Source organism: Myxine glutinosa, chromosome 8 (assembly GCF_964187855.1).
Source record: "Myxine glutinosa chromosome 8, kmMyxGlut1.1, whole genome shotgun sequence".
Taxonomy (NCBI): domain Eukaryota; kingdom Metazoa; phylum Chordata; class Myxini; order Myxiniformes; family Myxinidae; genus Myxine; species Myxine glutinosa.
In genome coordinates this window covers 64,996,380-65,010,594 of record NC_136268.1, presented here as the reverse complement: position 1 = coordinate 65,010,594, position 14,215 = coordinate 64,996,380, and the positions used below count along the sequence as shown (strand labels likewise).

Below are 14,215 nucleotides of genomic sequence, written 5' to 3'. Positions count from 1 at the left end.
AATAAGAAAACACGAGTGATGGGAGTATGGTCAGTTTGATTTTAGCAAACAACAAAATCTTATTATTTAGCAGCCGCCATTATCCCACCTTTCTTGTGGGGTCAGCCAAAGGAAGCTTGGCCTGAGTCTTCACAAACCGGCTGGCCAATGCTGACGTCCCACTATTTAGGGCAGGAATTTGGCCATGGTGCCAGTGATGGCTCGCCTACTCTTCACAAAGGACACCATGGGATATTTAATGTCCACCAACGAATGCTGGCAGACGGGAGGCCCATTTAACATCCATCCGAGGTACAGCACACATTCACAAATCACCCTGCCCGTGAAACATCGGAGATGACAGTTTATAGCGAGGTCGGAAATCAAACCCAGTCTAAACAGCTTAGATGTGAGAGTGCCTACCTCTAGGCCAGGGGTTCTTAACCTGTGGTCCATGGACCCCTTTGTGGTCCGTGGATGGGCTTCAGGGGGTCCGTGAACCAGGCGCATAAAAATTATTTAAAATTTATTTTCGCTAGTTTTTTATAAAAAGTTTTATTTTTTGTCTATGTACAGGATGTTATGTACTTGTTCTTGCTTACTGAAGACTAGTAGATCTGTAATATAGGTTGAAATGGGATGATACTGAGTGTACAGTCAGGTAACATACAGTCGTCATCGTCGTCAAGTTATGACTTCTAGAATAGTTCCCGTCGATAGAAATTGAAGACAATTTCATCTTCTTATTGAAGCCAAACAACAACAGCCTTCTCACTGAAATGTACTTTTGAGCAGAATTGAAATTTATTTTTTGTTTCTTTTGCACAATTTGAATATTTTCATTTTATTCAGGGAATGGTCATTGATTTTTGCATGAAAAAAGTGAGATATATTCTTTGTAAAGATTGTTTTTTCATTCTGATTATGACGGTATGTGAAGGAAATCATTTTCCTATGCAATAAAATGTATTCATTGTGTGCAAAATTTTGTGTTTATGTGCTTATGTGCATTTTTCTGGGGAGGGGTCCGTAGCTTTCACCAGCTTCTCAAAGGGGTCCATGACTCAAAAAAGGTAAAGAACCCCTGCTCTAGGCCATCCTGTCAGCCCCTAGAAGACAACAAAATGTCATGTGAAAAATATTAATGGATTGAAAAATAGATAAAAAATAAAACGGTAGAACAAGCCGATACATGAGGGATAATCGTTGAATTATACACAAATCACTACATCATTGATAAACTTCAAACATTTAACCTTGTCAAGGTCCCATAGCACTGGCTCGAAACGCTTGGTAAGATCTCTCGAGGTTTGCCAACCAAAACCACAGCGAAGGTGCATGTATTTACCAAATTGTCATATCTCGGCGCTTCATCAGCACTCCAAAGCCGCTCCCCTATGAATGGTCCATCATCAATCTTGAAGAAGTCAGAAACCGATAAAACATGACTCTGTGATCACAAGCATGTTACTTCAACCAGAGGGGCAAGTGATTTAATCAGACCAAAGTGTGTAGTCGAGGAATCAGTTTGTTGATCCAGCAATAACAAACAAGCGAATCTGCAATAGAGCAGGTACACCAGGTGATGAGCTGACCATCTGGACCCAGGGTGTTTGAATGCCCACACAGTTAACTCAGGAAGTGACACGCTCTCTTGGAAGGAGCAAATACAATACTAATGAACAAAGTCCAACAGCAAAGACAGATGACATGGCCAACGAACAAAACGCTCATGATTAGACTATGGCCCCAGGTTGTCTTTGCTCAAGGACAAGAAGCTTAGAGGGAGCGATCGATGGGATAAATAGGCTGCGAGTCATTGTCTGTGGATAATTTCATTTTGTCAGCAGGTACCTGCATCTCACTTCCAAACCCTTTCACTTCCCGATTCAAAGCCCAACCGGCTGGAGCAGAACGCAATGAATCATGGCTCCAAGATTCGATTTAAGTGCGGTGCTAATTGAAAGAAAGGCCCAAATTTCTCCTCGGATTTCATTTTGGCCCGGCCCGTTTGCATTTGTATTCAATAAATGGGAACAAAACCTTACATTCAGTGCTCATGCTTGTTATGAACATCAACTAATGCGGTAAGGGAGGGAACACATCGATGGAGTTAATGGTCCATAATACAAGACTGCCAAAACAAAGCCAAACGAAAAACAGGCCACGCTCACTAGCAGATGTCCCAGCTATTGTTTTCGTTTCAATAATGATTATGGACGCCCTCGTGCAAGATGATGTATAGAGACCACCAAATGGACACATGGATTTAATCAAGTTCAGATCAACACTAGTCTTGGACAGCATTGAATATACCAGCATAGCTTTGTCACAGTCAACAGGAAACTGGAGAAAACCTTCGCCTCACTACCAAAGGACATCAACAAAGCCAACGTGCTGAAAACAAAAAAAAACTAGAAAGCATCTGAAAATGCAAACCCGTCCGTGTCAGACTCATCTTCTTTGTATCGAGACTCTTCTTCCGTATGATAAATATGACGAAAACAGCTAAAACAAAATATATAAAAAATTGACAATTTTAGGTGACCTTCACCTTTTGACCTCAAAAGCAATAGGCTTCCGTGACCTAATATGCAAACCCTGCTCAATTTTCAAGTCGATCAGATGAAAATTGACAATTTTATGCAACCTTGACCTTTGACCTTTTGATCAACAACTGCTCAAATGTCAAGTCGATCAGATGAAAATTGACAATTTTATGCAACCTTGACCTTTGACCCTTTGATCAACAACTGCTCAAATTTCAAGTCAATCAGATGAAAATTGACAATTTTATGCAACCTTGACCTTTGACGTTTTGATCAACAACTGCTCAAATTTCAAGTCGATCAGATGAAAATTGACAATTTTATGCAACCTTGACCTTTGACCTTTTGATCAACAACTGCTCAAATTTCAAGTCAATCAAATGAAAATTGACAATTTTATGCAACCTTGACCTTTGACGTTTTAATCTACAAAAAACAATCAGCTTCTACCTTTTGATTGGTGAACCAATACAGTAACCCAATATGCAAATTCTTAAAATTTCAGGTCAAACGGATGAAAATTGACAATTTGATACAACCTTGACCTTGGACCTTTTCATCTAAAAACAACAATTGGTTTCTTATTTTGATTGGTGAACCAATTCAGTGACCTAATATGCAAATTCTTGAAATGTCAGGTCATTCAGCTGAAAATTGACGATTTTATGCAACCTCGACATTTTCATCTTTAAAAAAACAAAAAAACAGTTAGCTTCTGGCTTTTCATTGGTGAAGCAAGTCAGTGACCTAATATGCAAATTCATAAAATTTCAGATGGATTGGATGAAAATTGACTATCTTATGTGAAGCTGACCTTTGACCTTTTGGAAAAAAAATGAATTGTTTTCTCCATATTCTCATAACAAAGCTTTGTTGAATATTTAAAGACAAAAGCTCAAATGGTTAAAAAAAAAGTTACGGCCTGGACATACACAGATATAGACACACATAAACCCACACAGAAACATAGAAGAGACAACAACCCACACAGACACATAGTATCCCCGCTGCACGGGGCATAGGCTGATAATTCCGAGCAAAGATAGACAAAAGCAAAAGTCGAGAAGAAAGGCCAGCATGGTTAAATGCGTTTTTATAACACGTGAGCAAAAAAACAAAATAGGATTTCTGTCCCCAAAGGAAGGTGTAAATAGAATGGTACCGATTGGAATAATGGTACCTTATCAGAGGCATATCATAGACTTTCATCATGTGATCATAGTGTCACTGTGCTCTATTATCACTCCGTGTGGTTTCATCAGGACGAGGCGTGCCTACCCATTGCTTTGCTGATGGGTTTAATCAAAAGACAGCACGTTGCACTTCATTCACAAACATGTTGCCTGTCTACCTATGATGCTCAACAAAGATATAAAATGATGTGAAACACGAAAAATTGACCTTTTATAACACTTAGTTGTGGTTGTTATTCCAGTTGTCAAGGTATTTGTGCTTGTTACCCTGTGCTCGTGAAGCAGAAAGCAGGGTTAGGCATTTGGTTGCGTATGTGTACCGCATGCAGTGTGCGTTGTCTGCAATTTCTGTCTGTCTGCAAACTCACGACAATAGAGCATGAGCAACATATGCCAAGATTACTGTGGTCAGGTAAAAATCACAGCCACACACAGACACGACAATAGAGCATGAGCAACATATGCCAGGATTACTGTGGTCAGGTAAAAATCACAGCCACACACAGACACGACAATAGAGCATGAGCAACATATGCCAGGATTACTGTGGTCAGGTAAAAATCACAGCCACACACAGACACGACAATAGAGCATGAGCAACATATGCCAGGATTACTGTGGTCAGGTAAAAATCACAGACACACACAGACACGACAATAGAGCATGAGCAACATATGCCAGGATTACTGTGGTCAGGTAAAAATCACAGCCACACACAGACACGACAATAGAGCATGAGCAACATATGCCAGGATTACTGTGGTCAGGTAAAAATCACAGCCACACACAGACACGACAATAGAGCATGAGCAACATATGCCAAGATTACTGTGGTCAGGTAAAAATCACAGACACACACAGACACGACAATAGAGCATGAGCAACATATGCCAGGATTACTGTGGTCAGGTAAAAATCACAGCCACACACAGACACGACAATAGAGCATGAGCAACATATGCCAGGATTACTGTGGTCAGGTAAAAATCACAGCCACACACAGACACGACAATAGAGCATGAGCAACATATGCCAGGATTACTGTGGTCAGGTAAAAATCACAGCCACACACAGACACGACAATAGAGCATGAGCAACATATGCCAAGATTACTGTGGTCAGGTAAAAATCACAGCCACACACAGACACGACAATAGAGCATGAGCAACATATGCCAGGATTACTGTGGTCAGGTAAAAATCACAGCCACACACAGACACGACAATAGAGCATGAGCAACATATGCCAAGATTACTGTGGTCAGGTAAAAATCACAGACACACACAGACACGACAATAGAGCATGAGCAACATATGCCAGGATTACTGTGGTCAGGTAAAAATCACAGCCACACACAGACACGACAATAGAGCATGAGCAACATATGCCAGGATTACTGTGGTCAGGTAAAAATCACAGCCACACACAGACACGACAATAGAGCATGAGCAACATATGCCAAGATTACTGTGGTCAGGTAAAAATCACAGCCACACACAGACACGACAATAGAGCATGAGCAACATATGCCAGGATTACTGTGGTCAGGTAAAAATCACAGCCACACACAGACACGACAATAGAGCATGAGCAACATATGCCAGGATTACTGTGGTCAGGTAAAAATCACAGCCACACACAGACACGACAATAGAGCATGAGCAACATATGCCAAGATTACTGTGGTCAGGTAAAAATCACAGACACACACAGACACGACAATAGAGCATGAGCAACATATGCCAGGATTACTGTGGTCAGGTAAAAATCACAGCCACACACAGACACGACAATAGAGCATGAGCAACATATGCCAGGATTACTGTGGTCAGGTAAAAATCACAGCCACACACAGACACGACAATAGAGCATGAGCAACATATGCCAAGATTACTGTGGTCAGGTAAAAATCACAGCCACACACAGACACGACAATAGAGCATGAGCAACATATGCCAGGATTACTGTGGTCAGGTAAAAATCACAGCCACACACAGACACGACAATAGAGCATGAGCAGGCCTTCACATACTTGGATGATGTTCAAATCACAATGGAAACTTAAGAAATGTATCGGGATGTCACACACCAAGAGCATTGGGCAGCCATAAAATAAAAATAACATCAAACTCAACAAAGGTCTTTGCTATTCCCCCTAAATGAAGGTCTTTGCTGAACATATATTTTTCCTGTTAATGTTTTAATGTCAACAAATTAATTCCCAAGTAACAGAAGTTGTTTGGGATAATGGAGTAAAGAGATACAACAGAACGGACCAAAGGACTGAAATGACAACGGGTAGGACGTGTGATGTTGAGAGAAGATGATTGATGGATGAAAATAATGATAGAATGGACACCACAAGTTGGAAAACGAGATAAAGGAAGGCCGAGTATGAGATGGCTGGACAATCTGACCAACTACTACAGAGGTATAACATCTGGGCAAGAGTGACGCCAGACAGAAAGGTCTAGAAGGATCATCATGCTGAGGCCTTTGCCCTGCAAAGAGCGAAATGGTGAATGATGATGAACAGAAGTTTTCAAATTACTTTTCTCGTCCTTTCCTGACTGTATCCTTCTCACAAACGGACAGACAGACAAACAGGGGTGAAAACATAACCTCCGTCCACCTTCAGTGGCAGAGGTATTCACAAGAGATATTTGCAAAGGGGATTTAGTTCACTCCAGCGGTATGTATGCACTGACTGTCTAATTTTGCCTGTCATTGCCAGGGCTCGAGACTGCTAGAAACATTTATCGTACACACGAGCAATTGTGCATACGTGGTCATTTCACCTTACCCAGGTACGCTACAATCCACTTCCACCATGTGGAGTCCATAATTTGGGATGAAACTCAGATGGCGTTACCTGTATCCCATTGGTTGAATTACTGCAGTTATATCAGTTGGGCACCATTCAAGCCTAGTGTTGGCTTAGCGGTTCGGGTGCTGGCTTGGGATCCTAGGATCTTGGGTTCGAATCCCGGTTGATTGCTGAATTAACACCAGGGGGGTTGACTCAACCTGTCATCCTTCTGAGGTCGGCAAATTGAGTACCAGCTCACTGGTAATAATTCCCTGTGTGTCGCAAGGGGCGACCAACAAGGTTGGCGGCAGGAAGGGCATCCGGCCATGAAACATTGCTTCAAAAAGAGGACCACGGTACCCAAAAAAGTCCAATCCCTGCTCTGCGGGGAAAAATGGCCTCTAAAGGTGGTATATATCAGTTGGGCACATCTGTGCTACAATAATACTGTGCCTCGTTGGTTTAGGTAGATCACAAGGTGGTACCTGAACCACCTTACACCTGTGCTACGAGTCGAATGACCGCGTTATAAGGGTTTCTTGAAGATTGAATGGCATTGCATATCATTTGTTTTGAGTAGTCACGTGCCGATTCTCTTTGCTTACGATTGGCTTGTTGAGTCTTGAAAGCTGTAATGCAGGTAAGTGATTATATTTTCCACATAACATCATTCAGGTGAGGTGGGCAAAGCCCTCTCTGGTGTGGGTTAAATTCCCATAGCGTGGTTATTGCTTTTTACCCAAGGATTACATTGATAACAATGTTATGAATATTTTAGTGTCAATGGTTACATTTTCTTCACAACAGAAAATAGATTCTCAGGTAACATCAATTTCTTACTTGTAAAAAAAATGTACTGTAATCAGCTGTCTCGTCCAATGCCCCCTTACCCCAATACCCCAGGCACCTCAGCCATCCTGGGCCAAATCACTCAAAAATGTAATATGTTGAGAGCGTCACACTACATTGTTTCCTTTTCAAAACACCAACTCCACTCATTTGTTAACATTTGGCACATTCTTCGAAAGACGTCAGAACGACGTTAGTTGTTGTATAGAATTACAATGCATGCGATACACGTGGACGCCTTTTGCCCTATCGGGAAATGTTTAAAAAAAAATGTTGGCATCAGGTTCATGGAATCAAACCTGTCCAAACTTTGCTCCAATGCGGCCGCGCCTTGAGGCAGTAAATAAATAAATATCCCAAACAAAAAGTTCCACACCCACGTGGAATGCACAATGAACCACCTACCACGCCCCGGTGATCCATACCCTCTCCACAATGCCATCTCATCAACCACTGTAGTGGGGAACAGAGTGCAAAAAAGGAAAATGCAGTGACGGCAAGCAGAGCAGAACTTTGACGGTTATGGAAGTGCCACCGACCATTTCCCACCAGATTGCCAACCCCCCCCCCCCCCCCCCCCCCCGCCAATGGCGAATGAGTGAGTGGCACTTGCTTTGAAAGCAAGAGTGATGGATATTACACCTAGTAACTATTTACACAAGAAATTTAGCACAACCCATTAATGTACGGTTGAGCATGGATTAAATAAGCATATTTCAAAGTGAAACATTTGTTTACTTTGAAATATATGAGGCACATTTCAGCTTAAATTATTGCACGTTTGTGTCCTCAGTGAAAGCCAGCATCGAGCGCTCTTTGAAGGAATTCCATTCAAAACGAACCCGATAGCGAAAGCAGGTCTGCGTCATACTGATAATACTAATAAGTGTAAAAGATGGGATGGGGTGATGGTATTATCAGGGTGGAAATGTGCAAGTAACATTGGGGGTTAACTCCACAGGGCATCACCATGGACCATTGCCTCAAAGGGTGGCGTGCCACGGTCACAGGTAATTTCCACACATTTACTCGAATGCCAATCATGAACAGCACAGGTTCTGTCTTAAGATCTTCATCCACTGGACAAGATGGCCAATATCAGCTTTCGATTGGAAGGGGGACGGAGAGAGTGTAAGGGGGTGAGAGGCTTGGAAAGCGAGGGAGAGGGAGATAGAGAGAAAAATCCTTGCCGATGTCCAGTCAAACTGTGTAGGCAAGGATTTTGAAATTGTAAAAAAAGGTTAATGGCAAATATGTTTTTATAAAGCAACAAAAAGTAGACTAAAAGGTAGAAATTGTCAGAATACGTTTAAAATAAACAAGTTCGGGCCAAAGAAGAAAAGACAAAAAAAAGAAGAAAAAAATAGACATGCGCCTTAACAGCTCTTGCCTTTCATTAGCGTAATGAGCGGATGAACCACACACAAAGGGCGATTTAAAAACAGAGAAAACCTCGACCAAGGATGAAAAAAAAAAATCAATCCAGGGTGAGATCCCCACAATGCATTAACATGGAATTGTGGACCACTACCCACAAGGAACGGCGTGCAACGGTCGCCTGGGTTTACACGAGTTCACATGAACACAGCAATTCACAGCAGGTACAAGATAAACAAAACAAAGAATTGCTTTGAAAAAACATGTCCCCTACCGCTCCTAATGAATGCTCTTGTTCCAAACAAAAAGGGCACAACTCCGTTAAAAATTGGCAAAACACCCCAAAACTCAAACTCGGTCTGTAACTTATAATAAAGCCATGTACTAAGTTTCAGTTGAATATGTTAAGAGGTTATGGAAAAAAAAAAGTCTGGAAAACCACAAGTGGGATGGACGGACGGACAGACGGAGATCAAACCTATAGTCTCCTCCGGGTAGGAGACTAATAAATCGTACCATCGTGACAGTGCAGATATTTTGCAGTTTTGTATCCCATTGATAGGCGACATTTGGATTCGAACCTGAACCAAAATCTAATCGGCTTGTTTGTGATTGGCTAACCAACTCATCCACCCAGTTTTGTCACAAGTCATCCACAACTTTTTGAAATACTGTGCTATATATCATTTTGGCCCTATGAATCAATACTAAAGAACCAATTGGAGATTTAAAAAAAAATTCTCGTATGTGTATCCGTATTCGGATCTTCATCAAAATCAAATACATCCGTCCTTGTCACATGCTCAACTTGCCCACCAAATTTCGTCCAAATCGCCCGTAATTTTTTGAGATATCGTGCCAAATATCAGTTTTAACCCTATCTCTTAATGGTGAAGAATCACTAAAAAAATTCTCTGATCCAGATCCAGATCTTCACCAACATCTAATCATCTCGTCCATGTCACACACCCAATCTGTCCACCAAGTTTCGTCCGAATCCGTCCACAACTTTTTGTGATATCGTGCTATATATAGTATGTAAATATGTATATCTATTTTTGCCCCATCTCTCAATGGTGAAGAATCACTTAAATAATTCTCAGATCCAGATCCGAATCTTCACCAAAATCGAATCATCTCATCTGTGTCAAATATCCAACCTCTCCACCAAATTTCGTCTATATCGCCCGTAATTTTTTGAGATATCGTGCTAAAAAGGTTAATGGCAAATATGTTTTTATAAAGCAACAAGTATAAACTTTTAACTTTTATAAAGCAAGTTTTAGTCCCGTCTCTTAATGTTGAAGAATCACTTAAATAATTCTCAGATCCAGATCCCGATCTTCACCAACATCTAATCATCTCGTCCATGTCACACACCCAACCTGTCCACCAAGTTTCGTCCGAATCCGTCCACAACTTTTTGTGATATCGTGCTATATACAGTATGTAAATATGTATATCTATTTTTGCCCCATCTCTCAATGGTGAAGAATCACTTAAATAATTCTCAGATCCAGATCCGAATCTTCACCAAAATCGAATCATCTCGTCCGTGTCAAATATCCAACCTTTCCGCCAAATTTCGTCCATATCGCCCGTAATTTTTTGAGATATCGTGCCAAATATCAGTTTTAACCCTATCTCTTAATGGTGAAGAATCACTAAAAAAATTCTCTGATCCAGATCCAGATCTTCACCAACATCTAATCATCTCGTCCATGTCACACACCCAATCTGTTCACCAGGTTTCGTCCGAATCCGTCCACAACTTTTTGTGATATCGTGCTATATATAGTATGTAAATATGTATATCTATTTTTGCCCCATCTCTCAATGGTGAAGAATCACTTAAATAATTCTCAGATCCAGATCCAAATCTTCACCAAAATCGAATCATCTCGTCCGTGTCAAATATCCAACCTCTCCACCAAATTTCGTCCATATCGCCCGTAATTTTTTGAGATATCGTGCTAAAAAGGTTAATGGCAAATATGTTTTTATAAAGCAACAAGTATAAACTTTTAACTTTTATAAAGCAAGTTTTAGTCCCGTCTCTTAATGTTGAAGAATCACTTAAATAATTCTCAGATCCAGATCCCGATCTTCACCAACATCTAATCATCTCGTCCATGTCACACACCCAACCTGTCCACCAAGTTTCGTCCGAATCCATCCACAACTTTTTGTGATATCGTGCTATATACAGTATGTAAATATGTATATCTATTTTTGCCCCACCTCTCAATGGTGAAGAATCACTTAAATAATTCTCAGATCCAGATCCGAATCTTCACCAAAATCGAATCATCTCGTCCGTGTCAAATATCCAACCTTTCCACCAAATTTCGTCCATATCGCCCGTAATTTTTTGAGATATCGTGCTAAATATCAGTTTTAGTCCCATCTCTTAATGGTGAAGAATCACTAAAAAAAATTCTCAGATCCAGATCCGGATCTTCACCAAAATCGAATCATCTCGTCCGTGTCAAATATCCAACCTCTCCACCAAATTTCGTCCAAATCGCCCGTAATTTTTTGAGATATCGTGCTAAATATCAGTTTTAGTCCCCTCTCTTAATGGTGAAGAATCACTAAAAAATTCTCAGATCCAGATCCGGATCTTCACCAAAATCTAATCATCTCGTCCATGTCACACACCCAACCTGTCCACCAAGTTTCGTCCGAATCAGTCCACAACGTTTTGTGATATCGTGCTATATACAGTATTTAAAGTTGTATATCTTTTTTGCCCTATCTCACAATGGTAAAGAATCACTTAAATAATTCTCAGATCCAGATCCGGATTTTCACCAAAATCTAATCGTCTCGTCCGTGTCACACTCCCAACCTCTCCACCAAGTTTCGTCCAAATTCCTCCACAACTTTTTGAGATATCCTGTTCACAAACAGACACAAACAAACCAATAATGCAGTATCCACCACACCAGTAATGATAAAACGAGATCGCTGGACAAATGGAGGTTGGGATATATATATATATATATATATATATATATATATATATATATATATATATATATATATATATATATATATATATATATATATATATATATATATATATATGATCACGGACACAATGATGATCATTGCCGGGGGCTAATTCATGATCCTCCTGATAATCACAGTAAATTATGACCATATATCATAATGGCAATTAATATATTATTAAATGGTTAATATCTAATAATAGATCGGGACGTTTTACACTAATATATATAATGACCATAATCCATGAACGGTTACGATAATTCACGGCGGCAGAGATTCCATGCTATCCCGCAAACGTCGCGGCGATTATCACGATAATTGTAAATGATGATCGCGATCCTTATGGAGACGGACCCACGTGATCCGTACCAGCTGGATGGTGCACAGGAAGACGAGAGTGCACCGCGCCGTGCAGCAGTGCATGGTGGAGCGAACGTGGCGCCGGGGCACGTGCAGCGAGGTGGCGGGAAGAGCGCCGTCTCTCTCCCTCGCTCCCTCCTCTTCCGTCCGGCTCGGGACGCGGGCTCGGCAGCCTCGGCTGTGCCCCGATGCGTGGGGAGCGCCAGGAACCCGCCCGCCGTCTCAGACGCGCATCCTCCGCGGAGATTAGTTTACATACACAGAAATAATGTATGGAGAAAGAACTGAGGTAAAAGGAAACCGCATTGACTGATGTATGGCGGTGACGATGGAAATATGGGTTTTTCGAAGAGGAAGTGGCGGCGATGACGCAGAAAGAGCGAAAAGAAAAGCGACGAGATGAGGAGGAAAGGGTGAGGAGCGCGGAACAGGAATGGAATTTGATGCCGATTGTGCGTTTGGGGGCGGAGCCATCAGCCAAGGCAGGGATGAAGAGCGGGAAAAGGAATGGCGAAACGTCGCGTCCCTGCGACGGGAGGAGAGAGGAAACAAAAGCGGGAAACCGAAAATGATGCAAATATTTTGATTCTTCGCACCAGGCAAGGAGGTGCACCTGTTTGGGAGTTTTAATTTGAGGTACGAGGTCAATACATAAGTCATAACACCAACTGAGGTAAGTTACGGTGGAGAATGGGCACTCGTAGCGGAGATTATTATAGAAAGTGAAATCGGGGTGCATTGGTTCACCTGGTTCTTGGGAAATGTATATAATGTCCGAAATGCACCGCAGTTTCCCCTGTACATGCTTCATGATACCAGTAAGGGCCATATTTATACACCGTCCAAGTGAGTACATGATTAAAAGCAAGGTAATTATTGCAGTGATAGTACAGGTATGAAATAAAGGACTGGAATTGAGATGTGCGACGGAAGGGTGTGTAATTAAAATCATGAACAATTAATTTTCACAATGAGAATTAGAATGCGCTCGAGTGAGGTGTTGACTCATTTTACTGCGAAAAGCCCTCACCTGGCGTTGGCTTAACCTTAAAGGTTCGGGAGGCTGCCTTGTGGATCCTGGTGTCTGGAGCTCGAATTCCGGTCGGCCGTTGAATTAACACCAGGTGGGTTTGACTCAGCCCGTCATCCTTCTGATGTCGACGAAATGAGCACAGGTGCACTGGTGATCGGGGCACTGCATCAGTGGCACAGCTGCACCCTCAGCCAATGACGGTCCGACGAATTACCCAAATGTAAGTGAAAAAAATAATATATATATATATATATATATTTATATATACTGTATATATATATATATATATATATATATATATATATATATATATATATATATATATATTATTTTATTCACTTACATTTGGGTAATTCGTCGGACTAACAACCTCATATATATACACACACAATATATATATATATACACACACACACACACACAGAGACTTGGCATTTAATATGGAATATATTTTTTTTCTTGACGGGTTTAATTTCTTAACTCAGTATATCAATCTGGTGAGTTTATTTTACGCTTCGGTGATTTATTTGTTAAAAGAACCATGCCACTGATTGTCGCAGCAAGAAGTCAATAACAGGATTATATCACAGGTGCTGTGACAAAATGTACGGACAGGTACATTTGACGATTGGCTTCACAATCGGGTATATAAGGGTTGTTGCGTTCTGTATTAGTGGAAAACAACTGCTGCACGTCTACAAAAGTTATTGCCGCTTCCCCTGGAGATGGTCCGTCAACTCGACAATGCTGTTTGTCATTTAGTGGTGGCTTTACGAAATTCCGGCATGAAACAGCATGCTATTGCTTGGCAGTATGGCATCACTCAAGGTCAGGTGTCAAAGATCCTGAAACGAAATGCTCAGAGGGGTGTCCCGACTCCAATACCGAGGCCAGGACGTCCCCGCAGAACCACAAGGAGGGATGATCGCCAGCTGCACCGGTTAGTCCACAATGGCGGTACCAAGTCAGCTAATCGGCTTAGGGCTGAGTGGCAGCCACTGACAAATGTGCCTGTATCCAGAAGGCTAGTCAACCAACGACTGGTTCAAGC

The 14,215-nt window shown here is 41.4% G+C and overlaps 1 protein-coding gene across 1 annotated transcript in view; it reads right to left on the bottom strand.

Annotated features, from left to right (window-relative positions):
- LOC137433138 (sodium/potassium-transporting ATPase subunit beta-1-interacting protein 3-like) overlaps nt 1-12,331 on the bottom strand; it is a 303,574-nt gene extending 291,243 nt beyond the window's left edge. Inside the window, exon 1 of the mRNA XM_078783348.1 lies at nt 12,141-12,331. Coding sequence (XP_078639474.1) covers nt 12,141-12,194 — 54 coding nt within the window. The 5' untranslated portion in view covers nt 12,195-12,331. The remainder of the gene's footprint in view (nt 1-12,140) is intronic.
- Between the last annotated feature and the right edge of the window lie 1,884 nt (nt 12,332-14,215).